General features: G+C 41.8%; 1 protein-coding gene across 1 annotated transcript; it reads right to left on the reverse strand.

Annotated features, from left to right (window-relative positions):
• Positions 1 to 1275: 1275 nt before the first annotated feature.
• Positions 1276 to 25037, reverse strand: dmrt1 (doublesex and mab-3 related transcription factor 1; the record flags this gene model as incomplete). Its single annotated transcript, XM_079270727.1, has 5 exons — positions 1276 to 1421; positions 16676 to 16853; positions 22366 to 22523; positions 23622 to 23784; positions 24837 to 25037. 5 exons carry the CDS (start codon positions 25035 to 25037, stop codon positions 1276 to 1278), a joined length of 846 nt encoding a protein of 281 aa, XP_079126853.1.
• Between the last annotated feature and the right edge of the window lie 1017 nt (positions 25038 to 26054).

The raw sequence follows: 26054 nt of genomic DNA on the forward strand, positions 1-26054 counted from the left end.
GTTTTTAACAGAGCTTGATCGATAAAAAAAAAAATCCAGGCTGATGTTTCAACAGATGTATATTCATTTTGGTGAATACGAGAAATCGCTTCACAGAAATACCAAAGAGATGTTTGAGGTAATAAAGAAACATCTCCATTAGGTTTCTAATGTCTAATAAACTATCTTGCCTTGGTCACAAGTTTTTTTAAACTAATTTAAGGAATCCTAATCAAAAATGATGCGTCTATGAATAAAAATATACATCGTATGTAAAATTATCAGAGTTTTAAACTCTAAAATATCAATATTTCAGCCTAAAGCCTCTATCTGTTGCAATATTTACATATTTAAAGAGAAGTTACAATGTTTTGTAACAGTATAGTTATCTAAATTCTGTTGAAACAACTATTCTATGGAACTAAAGTCTCTATCTTGCTGACCTGCAGTGGTTAAACTTCTCAGCTTGCTGCGGTGATGTAGAGATGTACTCCCGAGTGTGTTGGTACACCCGGGAACAATAACTTACAATACATGTATTTCTTCATGTATTGCATGTGAACTACGGGGAGAATTACACGAAACTAGAAAATAGGGCACGCACTCGCTCCATTTCGCCTTCGACATTTTCCAAATAAGTGCTTGAGATGTAACAGTGATTCCAGTTTTTCAGCTCAAAAAATATATCTTAGGGAACACGAAGCCGGTTTTCTGATTGCCCGAAGATCCTCCACTAATATCTAACCAAACACACGGTGTGAAAACTGCACCGGTCAACATCACGGTGCGCTGGAAAGATTTTAATATCATTATTCTGCATGTTGTGTCACTTCTTTGTTTTGGATAAAAAACAATAACACTTAACTCTGCCGTAACAGCTGCTTTCTAAAGAGAAAAAACAAGTGTACAACTTTACAAATACACAACAAGTCACCGTCTAGTTTGAATAATTTGGTCCAATCTTGATCATTAATAATAAAGAAGACGTATTTATGGTATTTTTAGTCATCTTTAAATTCTGGAAAGTGCTTCTCAAGTACGTGCATGTTGGCATTTGTGAACTTGTACATGTATTTTCTTTAAGTATCTTTCTGAGACCTTTGTATGTTGCTGAACTGGCCTCAACAAAAATATTTAACAGCTAAAAATGAACTAAATATAGGAAAACAACCTGGACAACCACAGACGATATCGTGCCTCCGGGACAGAAACAGAGAACCCGTTCAGCAACACTGAACCATGAAATGCTTTGGCAAGAACATCCAAGTGTACGCACGATATCGTCCTTAGCTTTGCTTATTTGGTGGCGTCACCGTCGATGACGGAGCCCACGGAGAAGTTTGGCGTCTCGCCACCGGCGTCGCACTCGTTGGAGTTAACCATGAGGGACCTGCAGGTCATGGAGGAGTCGTGACCTGTGGTGGTGCTGCTGGGTGAGAAGGCTGCAGGGACGAGACAGACAAAATAGTTCTGATCAGAGATCAATTGGACGATTTAAACTTAAATCATATTTTTATGTTAAAATTAAGCCAGTTTTCTCCCAATTTTAAATATTCACGCACAATAAAACTACTTTAGTCTCTTTACTCTTTGATAGACCAAGATCCACTGGCTATGTTTGACTTTTAAATTCGGAGTAACTTCTAGTCGTCACATGCCCGTCGTATTCCCATAAAACCCTCACGCTGGTGCTGGTGTTGGTACTGACAGGACCTGCTGTATTAGACACCAGTAAGGGTGAACTGGTGAAGCCCATCAGATACAGGACTCAGGAAGTCTCCCATGCGAGAGCAACATTTATACCACAACCTGAGCCATTATGAAATATCTTTGGGTAAAATACCACCACTAGGGTAATATCTACTTCTTGATTATGCAAAACACTACGGTACAGTATTTATATGTATTCATAAAGTAAATAAACCTCAAAACTCTCATTTCCCTTTCAGGTATTGAGCAACAAATCTTATTTTCTTGGATACTCCTCAAAGTCATTAACATGATAAATTCATATTGCCTCAGGAGGCGCAGCAGCACACATCAAATAAAAGATGTCTTCGTACTGTAAGGCGAGTAAATAAAGACGGAGAAGAGAAATACTATAGTGAGACAGAGAAGAGTCGTATCATCAGCACAACGAACGCTCCTCTCTGTCTTCACCTGATATGAATATGACCGCACGGTTAAATGATTCTTCACGATTTATAGCAAATTGAATCAGTCAGCAAAAAAGGGAAGACACTGAGCACAAAGCAAAAAGATCTTTTCACAGTCAACACTGTGTGTGCACCCAAACGTTTCAACACTCGTCTACAGCCACCGCACACACTAACATAACACCGTGAGGACATCAGGCTGTACGGGGATTCAAGTGTTAGGTTTAACAACTACTGCGGACCTTCATCGCGTCTTTAATGAGTTTGTTTTAACCGAACTAAACATGTTCGGTGTGGAAGCTCCCAGAGAAACTAACTGAGGACTTGTGACCAGTAGAAAAATAGTAGAGCTGCAACTAACGATCAAAGATCAAACAATAAAGGCAGGAAGTCGTGATGAACACCCGTACAGGTAACGTCTTGTCTCACGTTTGAGGAGCTGGAGCTAATTATTGTTTGCTTTGCTGCTTGCTCTTGCCTCTGCACCTCTGCTTGCATTTTCTTGCATTTTCTTGCTGCAATTTGCCAGATATATCACATATATCTTACCAGATATATCACATACATCCCTCTTCAACGTTTGAGTGAAAACAAATCCGTCGGAAAGTCGTCGAGCTATTTGGATTGTTGGCTAATGCTAACTAGCAGCTAAGTTAAAGCTAAGTAGCAGCAAGATGCCTCCCTTCTCCACGGATGACAACTACAAACTCCTACAGAAGATTGCAGTCTTGGAAACAAAAATCCACAGACTAGAAGTAAACGTGGCGGTAAATGGACTGTGTGGGAATGATACCACTCCGATCTCCCACTTTCCCTGCCCTTCCTAGACGCGGAGTCTTTACCTCCCTCCCCAGCACCTACTTCAGGTCCATACTTTGGACTGGACCTCCCACTTTCCCCACCCTTCCTAGACAAGGAGTCTTTACCTCCCTCCCCAGCACCTACTTCAGGTCCATACTTTGGACTGGACCTCCCACTTTCCCCACCCTGACTAAAATGACATGTGGTGTTCCCCAAGGTTCAATACTGGGGCCTCTTCTGTTCAACATCTACATGCTTCCACTCGCTCAGATTATGGAAAACAACAAAGTGTGTTATCATAATTATGCAGACGACACACAAATCTACATAACTATGTCATCAGGGGACTATAATCCCATACAAGGGCTGGGTAACTGCATTGAACAAATCAACAACTGGATGTGCCAGAATTTTCTTCAATGAAACAAAGATAAAACAGAAGTAATTGTTTTTGGTACCACGGACGAACAATTGAAAATCACCGCTCAGCTTCAGTCACTGATGTTAAAACCCACAAACCAAGCCAGAAATCTAGGTGTAGTTATGGATTCAGACCTCAACCTGAACCGCCATATCAAGACAATTACAAAATCAGCCTACTATCACCTGAAGAATATATCAAGGATTAGAGGACTTATGTCTCAACAGGATTTGGAAAAACTTGTCCACGCATTTATCTTCAGCAGACTGGACTACTGTAACGGTGTGTTTACAGGTCTCTGTAAAAAGTCCGTCAGAAAGCTGCAGCTGATTCAGAACGCTGCAGCTCGAGTCCTCACTAAGACCAGGAGGGTGGACCACATCACTCCAGTTCTGAGGTCTTCGCACTGGCTTCCTGTCCAACAAAGACTTGACTTTAAAATCCTGCTGTTGGTTTACAAAGTACTGAATGGTTTAGGACCAAAATACATCTCTGATCTGCTGCTACCTTATGAACCATCCCGACCCCTCAGGTCGTCTGGGACCGGTCTACTTTCTGTTCCCAGAGTCAGAACTAAACATGGAGAAGCAGCGTTCAGTTGTTCTGCTCCACATATCTGGAACAAAGTCCCAGAAAGCTGCAGGTCTGCTGAGACCCTCAGCTCATTTAAATCAAGATTGAAGACTTTTCTGTTTGCTGCTGCCTTTAATTGAACCACATTCAATTCATATATTAATCAATTTCCTGCATTTCTGCATTTTACTGCTGAATTTTATTTCTTACACTGTTTCTTTAATTGTTTTTAAATCTCCTTTTCTTTTGCCTTATGTTTTGATGCTTTTAATGGTTTTATGTGAAGCACTTTGAATTACCTTGTTGTTGAAATGTGCTATACAAATAAACTTGCCTTGCCTGTTTTGTTTGTAAAATGCTAATTGATTGTCAATTATTGTGGATTGATTGTCAATGAATCAACTAATCTCTTCAGCTTTATTTCCTCCTATTTATGAAATGCTATGCGCGACACAATAAATTGTTTAATCCATCAAGTATTTTTCAAAGAAAGGTTTTATTATTTTTGTAATATTTGACCTTTTTCTCTGAGATTCTGTATAAATACCAAAACAATATTTTACTGATTCCTTACATTGAGGAATAAAGGCTTATTTTTGTAACAAATGTTAATTTAATTCAACAAAAGGAACATGTTTCAAATGTTAAATATTGTCTGAACACAAGCAGCCGTACAAGAATGTTGCCTCAATTAAATACAATACTATGATTGCTGTTATTACTGTTTTGCTAATTTATTATTTAAATCAGTAAGTATCTGATCCATGAATAAGAAAACGATAATATACGAACACATTTGATGCTAGATTTCAATACTTTGCTAAAAACAAATTGTGGCCATAACCAAAAAAGTGTTAAGGAAGCAACTTTTTCAATAATAATAATGATTTCAGCTTTTAAATTTAAATAGTTGCTTGTTTTTTTCTGTTTCATATCATTTTAAATGAATCCTTTTGGGGTTTGGACTGTTGGTCAACAGACCAAGACATATTTTTTAACAGACCAAATGATTAATCAATGAATCAAGAAAATGATCTGCAGATGATTGAATCTTGAAAACAATCAAAACAAACAATAAGTTGCAGCCCTGATCATTCGAGAGTTAAATAGTTCTCAAAAGGAGAGCTGACCAATGAGAGAAATGTAGTAGATAGATGAGGAAATTGTGTTTTAAGGTGTATTATCTCACAAAAAACATTGAAACAATGTATATTCTATTGCTTTCTGGCGATATTTGAGTATTAACATTGTCAAATGAGAACCTCAGATAACTCAGAATAACCTCCTGATGAAGACAACATTAACAAAAGCTGACGTCCAGTGTTTCCCAGAATCCTCTTGACTCCTTGATTCGCCTCCTCATCCCTCACCCTCTCTCTCCTCCTCAGCAGTGGTGGGAGGGGGACAAAAAGAGGAGTCATTTTTCTCCCCATTAACTTCCTGATTGGTTTCGGACTCCAATTCCTGCCCGTCTGCAGTTTGTCACCAATTCCAAACTGGCAGCCCAATCGTTAATACTAATGTTTGTGTAGCTAAGTGCGGCCAGCTCTCGGCGGTCCACTTGTACAGCAATAACAGCATGTGGGTGGAGCGGAGAGCAGCAGCTGTGAATTAGCCCCGGTCACTGTTAATTCTCTGTTCATCAGCAGGAAATCTATGACGTGTAATTAAAGGCTGGAAGCAACTGGACGCGTTAGTCTCACCGGAGATATTAAATCACGGCCCACCGCTGGAACACATGTTCTCCGCTGCCTCCGACCGTCCTCTGCTCTCCTGTCTAGTGCAGATTAATGTCGCTGAAACACCAGAGAGCACCTGTTGTTGACCCTATGACTGCAGCTAATTAGACAATTAACAAGTTACTTTTATTGTCAATTACATTTTGTATTATATCTTCGATTTATCACGGTTTTATCAAGATAACATGTCAGAAAACAGAGCTCTCAGATCTTTAAGTGAGGCTTTGAAATTGCTTGTTTGGTCCAAAAAATATTTAATTTACAATTATAAAAATGCAGAAAAGCAGCAACATGATTGTCATCTTTTCAGTGAATAAGGCAAACAGTTGCATATTTACACGTCCAGCGGTTACGGAGAAATTTATCTGGAGTCAGCATGTTTCAGGACATCTGATGAATGTAAAGTAAAATTTGTATTAATATTAATATGGAATATTAATGGACGTTCTTTGCTGTCAACAGGCAATGACTTCGGCTGGAACAACCAGTGTAACTAGTAAACAAAATGCAATGCGTCCTGTGTTGTTGTGAGAACAACAATAAAACCTCTTGGAAACACTCAGGGGAGGGAAATGTTTAACAATGTTTGCCTCTGAAATGTAGTGGGGTAGAAGTATAGTAGCATACAATGGTAATACTCGAGTAAAGTACAAGTACCGGAGTAAAAGCACTTCCACCACTGTCAATGACACTTAAAACCAGAGTGAAGCAGCGATGTCTTTGGGGACAAAACCCTCAGCAGACCAGCCACTTACAGTTTGAAGTTGTTGAGGTTTTGGCACCAACGAGCTGCCAAAACCCACATTCTGGAAAGTACAGGCTGAATTAAACGAGTATCTTTGAGTTGACAGCTGTTACAGCAGTGCGTGGTAAAAGCTGCACTCCTCCACACCATGGAAAGAGAGACGCTGATGTGTGACACAGAGTCTACTGGTTGGGTCAGACTGCGTACAAACAGAAGAAGAAGCTCGTAACAAGACAAACTTAACCTGCTGGTGATGTTGAAAGAGAGTTTATTCTGCTGAGTGAACTTTTGCCCTTTTCCCAGTCACTCAGCACTCTATATAAGATTTCCAAACTATTAAACAGTCTTTGTGTGGAATAACAAAAGGAAGCTTTTTTAACCTCCCACTTGTCCTGTTAAGAGAAGGGAGGGAGTGAGGGAGTGAGGGAGGGAGGGAGGGAGTGAATGAAGGTGCAATCATTCTGCTGCTGCCAGAGAGGGGAACAAAAGCCCAGATGTGAGAGCAGAGACGGTAATTCAGTCTGATGCAGCGAGGATAAGCTCTCTCTGTGGGTTTCATACTCTACACTCATCCACCGTACACAAGGGTCATAGGGGTAGATAACACTTAAGTAAACACACACACACACAGGCCTGTACGCACACATGTACACATGACTCTGCATTAAACTGTACGTGATGCGAGTTACTGACGTATCTAGAAGAACATTTAAAAATGAACTTTACTGATGATAATTCTGTATTAATGCAGTTGCTGTTGTTGATCATTAACTCAAGCTTTGTTACTTCAATGGCTTCTCTGTTTACTTGTCAAAATTCAACATATTACAATCATTCAGAGTAATGAATATGTAGCCATGATGTATTTTCATTGTCTGACATCTAACGATTATTTCCATTAATCTGCAGATTATCCTCTCAATTATTCGGTTCATTGTTTAATCTTAAACAGTCTGAAACCAAAAGATATCAGATTTGAAGGAAATAAAACAGAAAGTAAAGTGATTGTCTTGCGGTTCTTTGTCTCCAACAGCCACGTATGTCCATGCAAAATGTCATCATTGTATCCTGTTAAGACATTTATGTGAAATTGTCACAACTGAATTTGCATATTCATTCTTGAGGTTTTTCCAAAAGCGTGTTTTGTGAGGTCACAGTGACCCTCGTGGGTGCGGCGGTCTACAAAAGATGCAAATCAACACCGTTTACAAGCAGGAAGTAGGAAATGTTTGGAAACTTTGCTTCAACAATGACTAATATTATAAATAATCATCATAGTAATGGGTTGTTTCAGCTCTAACTCATTGATTGAAACATACACTATGGAATATTGACACCCCTTCACTTAAGCACTTACTTTTTAAGTGTTTTCGTGATGTGGGCTGAGCCCTTTAGTCAACATGATAGTTTAGTCAGTCATTGAAACAGTGGACAGTTTGTTGAAGGCCCTTTACTTGTTCCAACATGACAAACACCCCCATGAAGAAAGCCAGGTCCGTAAAGAAATGGTTTACTTCTTCCCAAACATCCGTGTTGGACTCACTAATGCTCTCGTGTCTGAGTCGAAGCAGGTTTAAACATCTAGAGAAGAATAGAGGCCGTTAAAGCTGCAGAATAAATATATTAACAAATCTCATACAGGTGTAATGCTCAGGTGTCCGTATACTTTTTTGCCATTTAGTGTATGAAACATAATAATTTGAGTGATTTCAAGTAAATGAAATCAAGTCTCATTCATTTAAGTTCATTATGCTGACACACTCCACGGCCGGCTGCATGTTGTTATCGTTGTTAAACCAGATTAAAAGGGATTTTAAACGTGATATCAAGTGTGAAAGTTTGACAAAGTAATCTTCACTCAAGGACCATTTACTCGCCTTTTCTGGAGCTTTCAACCGTGTCTCAGTCTGCGATTTACTAAGTGTGACCACATTCAATGCACAACCTGCAAGTTACCAAAAACAAAAGCAATCACCTGTGTGAATTTGCCAGTGCTGTCCAGGGACGAGAGCACTTAGTGGAGGCCATCAGCACGGGAACAAAAATTCAAACCTTAGAATGAAGCGTTGCCTGTCACACGACAAGGTTGGCCTGGGATTAAATGGCTCCCATTAAAATGATACGAGCTGTGTCTAAGCCCTGGTCAGAGCGAGGGGGTCCGACGGAGGACGGCTCAGCCTCTCCACAAACCAATCGGGCGTCCGGCTGCTCATCATCAGGCCGGCAGCAGGACTTAATGGCCCAGAAAACTCCGTCAAAGAGCAGACAGGCTTTAAATACTGAGCGCTGAACAGTGGAGGCTCATGCCACTCAGCTGATGTTCACACCGCAGACCTTCACCCTCAGTTTCAAACCACTGCTCACAGCCGAGTCCTAATTCTGCGAGTCTTCATGACAGTATGAAGTCGCAGCAATGCAGAAAAGAGGAGGTTTCAATGGTTTCCTACTGTTATCTGTTATCGTATGTGCAGTAAATGAACTAAGGCATCTCATGCAAAGCACAATTTTTATACATAACCCAAAGCTGCACCAGAAATGATGGTTATATACTTCATTGTTTTGTCACGTTTTGGAGATGATATTTACTCTCCCTTTTATTCTTGTCGATTAAATGCTGTTTTGTGCAACACTTGAGTCGGAGAGGAGGTGGTCGTATAAAGCACAGAGCTTTGAGGCAGAAGATTTTGGTTTTAAGATCCAAAAACTCTTCTTTTTAAGATTCGGTCAGTAAAAGTAGATACGTCCCGTCTTTTGTCGATATTTACCGAAAACACAACGTTCATGAAAAGCATTTCCTCATTATGCTGGTGATGCAAATCAAGATATAAAACACAAAATAAAGCACTTAATAAATGCACAATATGCAGAGTAAAGCCTCCAACAGCTGTGGAGATGTTTCACCCTCAACCACAAAATGTCAACCAACGATTCATTCATTCATCACCACGGACGTCTAGAGTGACGAGATGTTGAGCGAGTTCGCTGGATGGGTGAACATTTAAACTCGCTGGGAAGAGATCATCAAAGCCACTACAGTTCATCCTCTGGGTACCATGAACATCTGTACACAATGTTCAGGTAATCCGTCTAATAGTGACCACCACGGCATAACTTCATTTCTAAATGTGCAGAAACTAAATGTCAAAGAGGCAAGTTTACATTTCTTAAAATATCTGATCTATGTCACCAGGACAATCTGGTGTTTTCTGCTGCTGTGAAGCAACGTTTCTTCTTGAGATTTCTCATTTGGTTCGATCCACTTGAGGTTTTACAAACCGACCAAATGCATTTTTCCACTCACGAGTTATGGCTTCTGACATATTGCTGCTGCCGGTGAAGCAAACGCAACAGAGCTCGTACAGTGACGGCCGAGCTTTCTACTAATGTCAAGCCACATCGAACACTTTAATCGGAGAACAAAAGAAAGAGTCAAATAATAGCGTTTGCATTATCATGTATGAGGACGACTCATTCCACTGTGGTGCGCGAGTTAAATCCTCCACGTATTTCTCATTCTTTCATCTCGCAAAGGAAGATGCGTTGAGACGATGCAGTCCGTTATGCAGCCATTACGGGGGGTCAGAAAACACTTAAACGCTCATCATCGGTCTGCTGTGGAGCGGAGGGCCGGCGCAGGGCTGACAGAAGGCGTCGGTGTCGGGGGGGGGGGGGGGGGGGTCAAAGGCTAATTAAGCAGAGAGGAACCTTTGCTCCCGCATTGTTAACCAATCTGTCCCGATGAAGATGAAGTGACACGCCCCCCCGTCGCCATGCTAAATCTCCATTTCGGCTACTGTGCCCCATCAACTCACAAAATGGCCTGTCAGTCCATCGCCGGGCTTCTTGACGCGCCTCGTCGAAAAGTTATGGATATGCAATAATGAGCCGAGGCGGCCCGATCAATATGTGTGCGGGACTTTTCTATCATTAGCTTTTTTTTAAAGCAGAGATTCATTGTGAGTCGACAGGGTAAGAAAAATGCCAAAGTAAAGGACACAGGAAGAGTGAAATATATTGCTGTGGAAAGAAGGACGCGTCCCGCGGGGGGCTACCGCTGCCTGATGTGTTTATCCAAGGCGGTCAGCTGTTTCAGAGAGCTGCCAAGGCGACGCCATCCGTCACTCAGTGCTCAAAACAACGCAAGGAAAGTGACTACGAGAGCACGATTAGGTAGGAACGCACCGTAACTAGCCGGGTTTGTATTAAGCAGAGACGTCAGGACATCATGACGTTTTCAAGCAAAGCTCTGGGTTAGGTATGTTTATTTACTTATGTAAACAAATATACATGTATCTGAATATAACTGTGTTTGGTATATCTTTGTCTGCACAAAAAACAGCAGGTGAAGTCCCGCCTCTTCCGGTGGACCACGTGGGACTTTATTTGGGGGAAGAAATATGAACGATAGTCAACAACGAGAATCTTTTCTTGATCCTGTCTGAATTGTGCCACGAATTACAAATATGATGTTTGTCAATTTAAAAGACAATTTTGCACGTCAAGAAAGTCACATTTTGTCGTAAACCGCGTGTGTAAGATATTAAATATGTGATGAGAAAGACAACACACCCAAAAGTCAAGTAAGAGACGTCTCTCGCTGAAGCTTTGATGACTTGTACCAGGATGTACTCCTCCAACAACGTTCTTCTTCTATTCTTACTCGTTCTATCGCTTCCCGGCTGATAAACAGAGTCGTTGGATAAAACACGATGTTTGTGGAACATAGCTACGGTAACCTCCGTGTTGGTGACGTGCACTGTGCAGACAAACAAATCTACGACAAACTGGGACTTTCTTGACGTGCAAAAGTATATTTTAAATCGCCGAACATCATTATGTGTAATTAATGGAACAATTCAAACGGGATCACAATAAATATTCGTCTCTCGCCGTCAATTACGGGACATGTTCTTTTGCCAAATAAGGTCCCATGGTGGTCCATCGGAAGGGGGAGGGACTTTATCTCTACGATAAAACAGAAGTTAATAGAATCACGTTTCATGTCACTCTCACACTGTCCAGCTGAGAGAGAGAGTGTGAAGGCAAGAGGACATAAACTACACCGCCCCGGCCCTTTAATGCGTGTACAGCCCCAGGCCCCGTTAATGGTGGTGTTGTACAACACATTACACCGGTGCTTGTGCCCCGAGCAGACAATTACACTGGTATTTAGTCCATCCACGGGCCCCGGAGGCTCTCAGGGCACTTAGCAGCACAGCAGGGAAGGAAAGACAATCTGAGGGGCCACACAGGACTTCTCCACTGTAACCAAGAGCCAAGAGAGACACTCAGCCTCACGCTCAATGAGGCCCCGACGGGCCCCAGCAGGGTCACTTTCTCTGCTGCTGGCTCTTATTTACAGGTTGAATCGAGTCATTGTCTCAAACAGAATGCATTCATTTGTTGGGGATACTTTCTGGGGTTTATTAGCAGACAAGACAAATCTCATTTTAAAGTTTTGGGTTATAAAAAAGGACTCAAAACTAAAAACTGTGATCCGTTTATCCGCCACACCGTCTCATCGACATGAGAACTTGCAGACTTATCATTTGTAAGGAATTTCTACGGGCATCTTTTCTGTTTCCTGGCCAAAGTCAACACTGAGCAGCAATCTCATTAAAGCAATCTCAAAGATATTGCTAGTATGCATGAATCCCAATGAACACAGGGATTGTTGAGGCGTTAAAACCCGACTAGATTTGGTTGAAAAATGACTTGTTTTTGACGACTAGACGATATATATAATCATTGTCTCTATATATATATATATGTCACATTAACGTGTTTAAATCTAAACTTTGCCATCATAACGGAGATGCCACAACGTAATGATGTGAGTAGTAATACAGTAGTAATACACTTGCTGATACAGTAGTCATTGCAGAGATTGCTGAGAAGACATCACACCACAAACCCACAGTCTTCTCTGCTTTGCTTTCCTCACAACACAGAGTAGATGCAGTGAGCGGAGTGATGTTCTCAGCCTGTCAGAGACCAAAGGAAATGAACTCTTGCTGCTACACGACATGAAACAGCACTTCCTTACAAAAGGTCACCTCTTGAGTTGGAAGTTTCGATTTGTTTCGGGTTTAATACATCCGAAAGAGTGAGAGTCCTTTTTGACATCATCAGAATGAGTGCGGCCTCGAGTGTGTGTGTGTGTGTGTGTGTGTGTGTGTGTGTGTGTGAGAGAGAGAGAGAGAGAGTGTGTGAGTTTGAAGTAATCTGATCTGAAAGCAGGTAAATCCCATTTTACTCACGAAACAAAGAAACTGTTGATTTTTTTTACTCCTTTTTTTTTTCCAGAGGAGGCGGAGACCCCGAAACGACAGACTTCATACGCAGTTACTCACTCTGGTGTACAGTACAGTATAGATTGAAGCAAGAAAAGAAATCAATAGAATATCATCTAGAAAGATAGTAATGGATTTCTAACTTAATGGGCTCACACAGGTCTATCGATTAGCAGGATTAACATCTGCAATACCTCAACGATCTGATTTGCATTTAAATGAGTGTGCGCTCCGTGCTGACACCAATATAACAAAACAGACAAACGTAGAGCCGGAGCAGCGGAGGTCTGATATTCGTATAAATCTTTAAGAAGAAAGAAAGAAAGAAGAAGAAGTACGTGAAAGGAAAGTTGCTGTGCTGTACAAACTTTGAGCGGGTTTGAATTTTGAATCTGGACAAGGACAAGAAAGAGAGAACGTAAACACCGACAGACTCCCGGCTTGAAGCTGCCGTCTCTCCCGTAAGACTGAAACAGCCATAACTCTTTACAGGCAGCTCATCTGAGCCTCATGGTGAACAAGTGAGTGTTTGTGGAGAAACAGTGTGTGTGTCTCTGTGTGTGTATATATGGAGGGAGGAGGAGGAGGTGGTGGTGGTGGGGGTGAGTTTGATGGACTGCGCTGTCACCTCCCGCTCTGCGATTTACGGCGGCGGTGCTGCTGACAGGCGCGGGGCAGTAAACAGGCCGGTCGGGGGGGCGTATTTCACAGAGAGCTGGCTTTTATGAAGAACACCGGGACGGCTCTACCCACAGCTCCGCCCGGGCCGCCGTGACGGATGGAGAAAGACGCATGACAAGCTTCATCATTGTTTGTAAATCTTAACTGTTCCCGCTCACTAACTCCAGAAGGCAATTTTGCGGAGACAGCGGGGGGGGGGGGGGGGGGGGGGGAAAGAAAGGACAGCGTGGCACTCCTGAAGGTTATTTGGATCTCTGTATTTGGCCAACTGATTAGCCGTATCCTGGGAGGGAGATAAATCTGACGGGCCGCTGTTTGGCAGCCAGGTAGAAGAGGAGGAGGGCAGGTGGGCTCACGGGTCGTTCCTCCTCTCGGATGATCCGGAGGTTCACAACGTGTTCGGTCAGAGCGGAAGAATCCACCGATTAAAAGGAGATGTGGCTGAAGCAAACGTTAAATTAAAACAACATTACTCCCCTTACTTTAACTGTTTTAGAAAACATTCAAAATTTGGCAATTAGTCACTTAATCAATTAGTCGATCGACAGAATATTAATCAGAAACTATTTTGATGATCGATAAATCACAAGAATGACAAAAAATGTAATTGTTACAGCTTCTCAAGCGTTAATATTTGCAGGTTTCAGTCTTTCTTGACAGGAAACTGAATATTTTTCAGGGTATCAAACTGTTTCAATTGCAAGACGTCCCCGTGTGCTGTGGGAACTTTTGATTAATCAAGGAAGTAATCAACAGAATGATGGTTAATTGAAAACAAAATTAGAGTTAGTTGCAGCCCAAGTCCAACCCTCCCCTCCCCCCCCAAAGGTTTTCATTTCATTTTAAAAACAAAGAATATTTGACGACTCAATTAATTACTCACTAACTGACTAACCGTTTCAGCTCCATATGAACATAAATCCCCATGTCACTCCGGATAAGTGACACTGCATTATAGTAATTCAGATCATAATAACTCAGTAGTAGCAAAATAAAAAAGTTAAACAGCTACTGTGCCTTTTTGCAACAAAAAAGATAAGGAGTTCATTATGTGAAGCTCTACAAGAACAACATGCTGACAACCCTGCAGAGTGATTTGGACTCGGCTGATAAGATATGAGTTGGAACAACATCAAGGACAAAGTCCAGGACTCCTGGCACGCACACACGCGCACACACACACACACACACACACACACGCACACACACACACACACGCACACGCACACGCACACGCACACACGACTGTTCAGACAAGGAAAAGACATCTGAGACACAGAGGCTCTTATAAAACAACAGGATCCTTCTTCAGTCGGTGGAAGCCTCCTGTTTAGATACCACACACACACACACACACACACACACACTGAAATAGACAGTGGTTGCACCAATTAGACACCAAATGTTTCGACTGACTCAATAAAAACCTCAAACAAACTTCCTCCCACTGTCTGACGAGAGATACTGAAAACTAATTGTTGTATGGGAATGCCATTCTGTGGCAGGCCCTACTTCTGATTACATTATTACAGTGTTAGACACAGTACAGATATTCATGAAGGTGAAACAAAACAGAATTAGAAAGAAGGAACATTTCTCCTGCAAAACAGACTATTTTCTCCACCGTGTCTGAAATATTAGACTTTTTTCTTATGAAATACTCGATAAATTTACCCCTCAAGGCCTCAAAAATATTGTAATTCATGCCAAAGATGGATTATTCAAAAGTATTATTTTCGTAAGTTTTATCCCGCAGTGTCAAAGAAAGAAGACTCTTGGTGTCCAATGTTAAGATTCATTTTGAGGTGTTGCAAGTAAATATTGTGTCCTTTTAAAGGGTCACAAGCCAGAAACAAAACACTGATTTAGGTGTTTTGTTTCTCTGGTTTTGGAGTCGGTTGTGGGACCACCCGCGGAGAGTGTTGTCATCTTGTAATGGAGCGTGGAGACTCACGGCGGGGCGCTGACTCGGGACCCTCACAGGAAACGTACAGGTGAAAGTCATAAACAAATGCAGGTAAAAGGGAAGCTGTGGGGGTCTTTAGGTTTGTGATGCTGGTGGCATCTTCACAAATGAGTAATAATATACAAAACCACTGCTCTTTAACTGATCACCATCATCTTTTAATTCCCGAAGAGAAAATTACCTTTTTTTCCCTCGTTTTACGCTGGATGGTATTTTTATTGTAGTTTTTAAAGAAACATCATTAAAAGATAATAAATTGGAAGAACAAATCCTTTTAGGATTCTTCACTCTTATTTAATTCGAAATAAAATAGAAAATGAAAAGGGACAACTAACAGGACCTGTCGTCTGTCAATCACAACCCGTTCAAGACAAACCAGGTAACACCGGACAGAGTTGGTTAATAACAAGAAGAGTCGCGCCTGATTTTACGCATTTAAAGCTCCGCATAACTTAAAAATATCTCAGCACACCTGAATGTCTCGGGAGGGTAGGACGACTGGAGTTAAAGTAAAATAAAGACCGGCACAGTGTTGCGCCATGTTTCTACAGTAGCCAAGAACGGACAAACCAAACGCTGAGCCTTTCGTGCTTTTGTGTCACCTGAAGGCCACCGTAGTTCTCCCAGCTGAGGGGTATTCAGCTGGTTGCATTCTGCAACCACACCGCCAGGTTTTGACATATCACACTTACTGCAGGATGCGTCTCTGCATCGTGCAGGATCGTCCCTCTTATCTCACTCTCATCGCTCAGTTACGCACATTCCTTGCAGAGTTCCACGAATACTTTATTGAACGTATTAAGCAATGCACACAATCTGATTTACCCCCATTCATAGCGACTGAGAATCCAGGCAGCCGTGCTCAGCAGAGATCTCAATCTCAGGTCGTTGGCCGTAGAGAGCCAGAGATCAGATATCAGATCTACATCATCTCCAAACAACAACAACAAACAGAGCTGCACTGTCAGGACAGTTTCGCGGTTGTTTTAAAATTGATTATTTTTTTCGGTGATTTTTTTAACTACCATGAATAACTGTGAATAAGAAGTGGGTAAGGCTGAACAGCTGATTGTAATTTAAATCAACTTTCAACTTTCAGACCTGCTGCACACAGTTGTGCATGTGAAGTAAAGTACAAAAAGTAAGTATAGTAAAAGTGAAAAAGCTTCACTTTAGATGAATTTCATCTTACAACTTTTATGGCGCTCTAAACTTGAGTGCAATCCTCCCTTGAATGTACTTAACCACACTGTAGATAAAGTCTGGATAAAACTTTATGGGGCTTGAGAAGTGTGTGCGAGTGTCTCCGTGTGTCACTCACAGGCTGCCATGGTCTCAGAGCAGTTGATGTTGTTGTCGTCCAGGCTGAAGAGGGGCGGCGCGCAGGTGCTGGGGCCCAGGCCTTGAGTCAGGTAGGTGGCTGCTGGGTAGTAGGAATGCATGCGGTACTGAGAGGACATGTTGTGGCTGGACAGGCGGCCATCAGCATGAGGCATCTGCTTCATACAAGACGACACAAAAACACGTAACTTCAGGGTTAACTCTGGGATGGAGGTTCTCTTCTTACTCGTTCTATGCTGCACCTTTATGTGAACTCGCTCATAACCAGATGGAGAAACGCAGGGTTGACGTACCAAGTTGATAACCAGCTTCGTGGAACCGCTGAGCGCGGATCGCGGCTGATACGGTTAGTTACACTAGATAACCAAAAGATACCCCGGGTATGTTGAACTCGCTTCGTAGTACAGGTCCCAGGAGAGCTTCTTACATCCAACAGAGACTCGAGTTGGGTTTTGGTGACTCTATGTTTGGTCATTTCAAGACTCAAACTACAATAGGGCTGCAACTAACACTTATTTTGTCAATTAATCTGCTTTTCTCAAACAATTGTTAAGCATTAAAAATATCAGAAAATTGCGAAATATTTCCTAAAACACAAGGTGACGACATCAAATGTGTTGTTTGATCTGATCAACAGTCCAAAATCTCAAAATATTCTGTTTAATATCACAAATGACCGAGAAAAGCAACAAATCTTTCCATTGTTGAAGCTGGAAGAAGAGAATGTTTTCCATTTTAGCTTAGATTGCAACATACGGGTATTTCTTTTATAACAAACTACATAACCCCCAGAATTTTCTAATTCAATATAAACACTATTGTTCACATATGTTTGACTGCACAATCCTCCAAATCGGCCATCAGATATTCACAGGCAACACGTTACAGCCTAACCTGCCAGGAAGAAGCCAGAGATGAAATAATATCAGCGGTTTGAGTTCACACGTCCGAGGCTTGTTCGAAAAATGGGCTGCAACACGCAGCGCTGGCGTTCTCCAGCCCTCTGAAAACTTTAAAGCGAGCCGTCTACTCAGCAGCAAGGCCGCCTCTTTTCAATTTCACTTTTATGGAATTTGATTTCTGTCAGCCTGTAATATGTCACCCGTATTGGCCACACCATCAATTCCGCGACAGCTTTATAAACTGTTATTTGAGCTACACTCTGCTCTTGTATTAGGCCGTGAAAAATACAATAGAGATTGGACCGGAGTCTTGAAAGTGCACGATAAGCTTACGGTTTGCAGGACACATGCAGACAAACAAAACTGTCCCAGTGAAAGTTTGCTGATAGAAAAGGTTCACAGACAGATCCACACAGAGTATCGCTGCCAAACCCTTCTCAGTGCACTGTGGTGGGGGGATTACTGTTTGAACTATAATGTGTAGCTTTGCAGAGTTATTTAACCATTCGATCCATATTCTCATCCACTGACCAATATACCTTTCCAACCATCCATACTAACATTACCCATTAAAAAGACACGATGGTCCCCGACCAATCATAGATCTGCATGATCTCAGTCCTCCGCCAAGGCCCAAAGACCGATCTGGTAAAGTTAAGGAGAGTGAAATCTGACACGTGATTCAGTTCCGCTACAAAATATGATTATTTCTTGGCCCATGTCTCGCTCAAGGACACTTCCACACACAGACAGTCGGAGCCGGGGATCAAACCGACAACCTTGTGATTAAAGGACGGCCCGCTCTACCCCTTGAGCCACAGCCACACGATAAAAAGTCAAAGATTTGAGTACTTCTTCCACCACTGTTGACACCTAGCGTCATTGATATGTTTAGGCTTTACGGTTCCCGGGAATGCACCTGAGAAGTCAAAGCTTCGAGACCCTCTCGTACAGTACTACCCACTACTCAGGTGGGTCATGGGTTTTCCAGTAAATGATATCAACACTGAACATGTTGGGTAACATTATGTGTAAATACCTCTAAAGTGAGTCTATTACTACCATCCTCCCAACAGCCAAAGGCCAAACCAATCCCAGTTCCCTGGGAGTGTTCATCACGTCAGATATGCTACAGAACACTCATAACACCCTCTCACTACTTGAGCTCTACAGTAATGTTGTTTCGTGTGTGTGCGCATACTGTTGTTGACATATTGCCTCTTGTGTTCTTTTAGATTACTTCTCGACCTCATACGATTGATTAAGCGTCTTCGTTTCTACCCCATGAGCTGCCCGTGAGTCACCGTTCAGTTGTTTTAAAAAGGAAATTCAATCTCACGTTTCCAAAAATCCCACTGAGCAGTGACCCCACAGCCAAGCTGAGCCTCATATTCTGTGTAGCGTTGCACAGATTATCAGAGAGGTGGTGGTTAAGGCGGAAACAGAATGTGACGGAATATCTGCTTCTTTATGATTTTATTTTAGCTTGAGATGAATTCTGAGAGGCGTTCTGCACAAGCAACAGTCCGGCTGTCAGATTCATGGATGACTTGGTGATAACTTGACAAATGAAGACCCTCAGACCTCCGTTTCTAAATGCATGTTCATGGCACAGAACATGAGAAAGGTAAAGAAATGGCCTTGAGGTAAAAGCTGCCACACATCCACAGTCCTTCCTCCACACTCACTGGCTAACCTGCAGACTCCTGGGGGGGCTTCCTTACCTCCCTGAGAGGGGCCGGTCTTCTTATCTGGCACCATCTCCTGTCTGGAAGCTCTACACCACCCTTATACTATCATCATCCACCTGCATGACAGCCAAGCACCACTGAGTGCACAGGAGAGGAGAGCAGGTAGATGGCCTTACACTGATAAAGACCACACTGTTTCCTTGTGGGGTTTTTGATTTAGGAGCGTGGAGAGCCCAACACCTCCAGATCACTTTATTAGGATAATCACTGTCGTTGAGATTGATCAGGATTTTAAGGAAATGTTTATTCAAAGAGGTTGACAACAACCTACGAACCTAAATCTGCTGCAAACCATCGACTGTAATTGCAAAATGAACAAATGAATTGAGATCTTGCAAGAAGTCAGTGTAGTGTTGTACTTTGTGTGGAATATTGTTTGGACCGAATGTTTTTATTTCATTCTGTTCAGTTGTTTTATTTGTATTAACTCTTCGTATTGTGGTATTTAGGTCAATAAATGAGCAAACTAACTGGCAAAACATTAGGAATTCAGTGTTAACAATATGGCGGTGAGTTGCAGATGCACTTGCAAAACAATAGATAACGGCAGATAAATAGCTATAACTATTAACATCAATAAACATCCACTACGGTTCTCTCCATCATCAACACTTGAGTGAAACCAGCATGAGGCTCTAGAGCAACAGAACTCAAAATAATGAAGGTGAGAATTGCTATTTTAATAACGAAATTTGTATTCATTGTATACTTGTTAAAAAAATGAAAATGACACTTTCACCAGATGCTATGGCGGAGATTAGAGTGACACCTTCAGAAACTAACTCAGTGGACAGAAAGTCAAAGAGAAAAGACGTCACAGCTCTCCGGATGGAGCAGAGAGACCACAGATAAGTGCTTCAACAGCAAACATGGAGACAAAATCTAAATTGAGTAACTCAAGGATAAGCACCTCAGTTGGGGATGCAAATAGCAGATATAAGCCTTTAAATTGTGGAGGATTAGGACGGGTAAAGGAGGAAATATTTTTCTTTTCGCCAGTGGATAAGGCAATAAAAAAAACTTCACTTTCTAGTTAAAAATTGTGCAACTGTGTGTTTGTGGTACAATGCTTGAAACTCATCTTCAAACAATGAGCTCTTCATGCTAAAAGAAATCTAATAAAGTAGTCCCTGAATTTGAATAAACGTAGCACGTCGCCCTCTCAACTTCACTAAAAATATCATAAATCACAAAGGAGGATGGCTAAATTATGCTAAAGAGTGCTAACTGATTAGCATTAATATGCTCACTTTCTCCTTCGAGCGCCGAGGCATAGCGGCCTGCTCCTCCGCCGACAGACAATACCATTAACCTTTGCAATTCAGGCTCTCGTGCTGTGCGCTGGCAGGTTAGCGGAGGCAGTGACCCCAAAACTAGATGTTGCTATTGAGGGGAAACCGAGAGAGCGAGCGGAGAGGAGAGAGCAGAGGTGGACAAATGCTGTTCATAAAAAAACAACCCACCTCATCCGAGAGTTATAGCTCTAATCACGCACAAGCTCATCCCAGTTTGACACAATAGAGACACATTCACGCATGAATCAGTGTGAACACACAGATGGGTGAGTGAGGCGGGTGAACGCTGGGCACCGTCTCCCCGATGTGTCCTACGTTGTTCCGTAAGTGCCGACATTAAAGCAGACACTCATCCATCTCGAAGGAAAACAAAGAAATAAAAAAAATGATATGAATCACTTCCACACGTGAAGAAAATGAACTTCTAGTGCCCACAAGGTTGACTACACATGCACCAGTTACATCACTGTCACATCAAAGTGACGCCTCCTCCCTTTTTTTATTCAAAATAAAATGAGCTTTCTCTTTGTGTTCTGTAAGTCTGTTATTTTCTGTACCAGGACACTTTTATTTAGTTCATTAATTCATGTGACAAGAAAAAGAATACATTTTGATAATTGATCAATCGTTTATCAAGCAGAAATGCAAAATACTTTCTGGCTCCGGCTTCCTAAACGTGCCGATTTATGTTGCAGATCTAACTGGTAATGAAACAGGTTTAGTTTCTATTTCTATGTAGTTATTCTTAATGCTCGTCATCGCTGTCATGGGGTCGGACACCCAGGCCGTACTGCTGGGCCCGCTGGAGGGAAGGGAGGCTCGAGAGAACCAGAACCAGGACCGAGAGGAGCAGACTGTCAGACCCTGATCAGTGAAATGAGAGGTTTTCTAAAAAGGACTCTGGTGCTCAGAAACACGACCACTTTAGTCCACAAAATGAAAGTCCCTTGTAGTCACTTTAAAGAATATTTTGAGGTCACTTCAGCTCATGGCTAGGACCACACGGGACTGGAACTTTGTTTTAGGGGTTTGAGGTTGACTACTTTTCATCCCAGAGACAAATCATTTTGGTGTGACAGACGATTTGCTGAGGCGAATATTTGGAGCTACGTCTGTCTCTTCCAGCTGTGCCTTCACACAGTCGACTCGCTTCATATTACTGTGACAAGTTATCTGACGAGGTAATGGAAAGTAAGCCTTGTTCATGCTGAGGGGATTCGTAGCTAAGCAGCTTATCTCCTGTTTCTGTGGCATGAAGCAGCTCAGATGTAAAGTTACCCCTCCAACACACACCCACACACACACACACACATGTGGACACACACACACACATATGATACCAGTCCGTCACCTTTAACACAGAGCAGAGACTCGTATGTAACATCACTTTGGGACAGAACAATGTTTGAGAGACGTTTCTAACAATCTGCCTTTTTACTTTCACACGACTTACACTTTGTATTGAAAGGATTCTGAGTACTTCAGCAAACATAAATGTGTTTTGTTACCAAGTCAGTATTTCCAATTTAAATAAGATTATGAATTGTAGTTAAGGCACACATACGTTTCCCCTGCAGTGGCACAAAACCCTCACCACATTACAGGCAACCAACAGAAAGGACCAGCATGTGATATAGCGACAGTACTTTGAGCCCTTTAAAAAAGGCTCCAGGTAGAGTCTGACTGTTATTAGCAAACAGCGGAGTGGTTATTGTTAGTCACCTGGTATTGCTGGTAGTTGTACAGGTTGCCGTAGTAGGCTGGGTAGCGTGACGGCTGGTAGAAGTTGTAATAGGACGTCTCCAGCAGCAGGTCTGACGATCCCTCGCTGTGAGCCCGGGCACCAGCTGACGCGCTGGGAGACAAAGCTGAGCGGCTGGCTGGACAAAAACAACGCACACAGAGAGAAAGACAACAAATAAGACACCCGACATCAATTCAGGCTCAAGTGTGACGCATGCGGCTGGATTTTAGATCATTATCGCATTTGAAATATGGATTTGAGGATTACGTGCATGTATTTATGTATGGTTAGTAACTTGGATTAATAATACGTAAATTTGTAAAACTATGAATTATGCACCCAACAGCAGAGCTCAAGCTGACTTTTAGGTGTTTATTTTCCCAGCTGAGTACTTCCTGACATTATTCGGCTTGCAGTAGATCTTTTGATCGATCATTAAACAGGAAAAGAAGACTTGAACTTCTCTGGCTGTCCCGTCACAGCTCAAACCGCTATCAACAGCACCATCTGCAGGTGGGAGGGGTTTTTTGACGTCAAAATTAGCCGACCTACCACATCATTCACACCATCACAATGCAGGAATGTGGGTTGCCCTCTCTGGTCGAGTATTACCATCACCATCATCATCATTGCTCATTATCCGTTGTTCTTTCCTTATCAACAAGGCCACATTCTTCTCAGGCAGACCCTGATCCTTCGCCCTTACACAATGAAGACACTGTGTGCACCTCCGACGCCAAAGATAATGACATTTGTTGTCCCTGTTCTGCGTCTTGTCATCACCGGATCGCGGAGTGCTCGACTCCTTTTTCCAGCTCAGTCTTTTCCTCTATGTTGCCAAGCCAGAGACTTAAGGTTGACCCTCACATGAACACAAAGCAGAAGACACGAGCAGCCTTGACCGCAGTCATATTCCTACCTCCTAACGTTTGCTATCAGGCCGACACGGAACACCATATCTGTGTCTGCCTCCACCGACGGCCCTTTCATGCCGCTGCCACCAAAATCAAATTTGATTTTCACAGATTTTCCCATGAAAAACGTCTCTTATGGATGATATCTTTCAAAGTATTCTTGACTTTTTGGGTGTTTTATTGTTTTACAATCACAGTAGACTAAACAGACACTAAACAAATGTTTTGTTGTATTTGCACACACCCATAGAAAGACCTGTGCAGCTGTATGAGCAGCTATCGGCTACATTAGTGGTGTGACACAGTACACGATAACTCACCTGTGACAGCAAGAGAAGGAGTTGGTGAAGGAGCTCCTCCCTCCTCAGAGAACAAGCAATCTGCTGCAGCTTCATTCTTCACCATCACCTCGGGACCGGACATAGCCACCGGACTACAAATCCCAAGCTCCTCTTCCTGAGCCTGCTGCCGCCTCAGGGCGACCTGGAGGGGAGGAGATGAAATAAAAACAAAACATTAGCCGGATCTACTTATGATTTATGACAGACTCACCTGCTTGATAATGCAAAGATAATGATAAAAAAAAATGTTATAATAATAATACATACATAATAAGTAATTTATTGCGATACATTATTGTTCTCTCACGAATATGGAATTTGTTGGGATTTATTGAACATGTAACATTGGTCTCTGGGAAATCGAATTTTTATTGAACGCTTAATTAATTAAGAAGAAAAAGGATAGATAAAAGCCTCAGTTGGATGCTTGTTTCAGCTAATTTAACCACTATTAAATGAATATTTGTTTGTTTTTTGTTTGGTTGTTTTTGACTGATGTGACTTGTGCTACTGTCAAATTTACATTGGGACACATAAAGTAGGCCTACCATCTCTTTATATATCTACTTCTATCTATCTATACACCAGTGTGTTTTCCACTTGCCATAGTTTTAAAATATATAAATAGATTTACTGAATCACAAAAAATGTACCTACCAATGAGCCTACCCAAAAATGGCGTTGAAAAAAAACAACCTAAACTGTTACTTCAAAGCTACAATCTACAAAGCAAATGACCACAATAATGTAGCTGCCATATATATATATATATATATATATATATATATATATATATATATATATATATATATATATATATATATATATGTAGCATAACGTTTAATTAATATATGTGTATTAACTGTTTGCGGTAAGCAACAAGTGTAACAACATACAAAAACATTTCTAAAAAGCACACATTAGGTTTACGACAGCTAACATTCATGCAGGTTTTAAGCTAGCTAGGTTGACACTTCAGGTGTCTTTGTTGGTACACAAATTAAATCAATAAATAAAATAAAACAAACATACATCAAAATGTTATCTAAAACAATTACGTGTTGTATTTCCCGTTTCACACCGTGGAAACAACTTGTTTTTACGTCACAATATTCACTTTAAAAGCTGAACGTAACTTTTGAGTTTGGCTCAAGCGTTAGCGCGCGCTAATCGTTTTTAAAAACCAAAGGTTACCTGGGCCGCCATGACTCTCTGCCTCTCAGCTATCAGTTTACATTTGGGACACTGGCAGTCCCTCCAGTTGCAGAAGCGTTTGTGGCCCTTCAGAGGAGACACGTAGCCGTGGTTCCTACAGCGGGAGCACTTGGGCATCCTCGGGGGTTTGGATGGGGACAGAGATCCCGGGCACTCCTGCTTCTGCTTGTCCGTGCTCATGGCCGCTGGAAATACAAACTACGACAACAACAACAACACAAAATGAATCTGGTGCCAACTGTTAAACCTCAACCCAGGAGCAGACAGACTTTAAGCCGTGTACTGGTGCCAGGCCTCTGGCTATAAGGTCACTCCGCCCATGCTGCTGTGACCGGTGGGAGGATACAAACTGGACGCGGGGGAGAAAACTGGCAACACAGTTGGCATCACTCACGCTGTGAAGTAAAGCAATGGAGGCTTCTTAGTTTGCTCAACTCCGTTTAATGGATCACCGTGTGTCTCACTATACATGCATCTGGAACTCCCGTATAACCCCCAGTATCTGCGCAAGCGCATTAGACTACCGTATATGACACACGCTGCTCTCACTCTGATGTGTTTGGTCCTTTTCACACTTAAATTATGAGTAAAACACAATTCAATATTACACCCCAATTCTTCAAATCATTCAGAATCAGCTTTATTGGCCATGTATGTACACATTGCTCTCAACGTACATACATGGAATATACAAATAAAGCATTTGTCTGTCTGTGTGTGTAACCTCAGTGTGTAGAAATACTTTGTTGCAAGTAAAAGTCATGCGTTCAAATTTGTACTTGGTTGAAAGTATAAAAGTAGCCTATTGGCATTGGATTGTACTTAGTAACCTTTTTTGACAGCCTTCCAAAGACAAGTCAGAGATTAATAATGCGAAACCTGCAAAAAAAATTCTGAATTAAGAGCGTTAATAGGTCTTGGATGTTTGCAGATTTTAGAAGAATCCTGAATGATTATTCTGTAAATTAACTTGATCTCATGTTGTCTCTTACGGGGGTCTAAGGTGATCCAGGGAGGTTAGGTGTTTATGATCTATAAATCTTTAAAGATCCCATTAAATGGCAGTTTATAGGGCTCAAATGCATTGCAGCTAAAGTCAAATGTAACTGTATAGCTACTGAGACACATTGCCAAAATTATGTTTGTTTGTCTGAATTGCAGCTAAATTACACTGATTCGTTTATCACCACACCTCCC

The sequence above is a fragment of the Melanostigma gelatinosum genome (genome assembly GCF_949748355.1).
Source record: "Melanostigma gelatinosum genome assembly, chromosome: 6".
NCBI lineage: Eukaryota > Metazoa > Chordata > Actinopteri > Perciformes > Zoarcidae > Melanostigma > Melanostigma gelatinosum.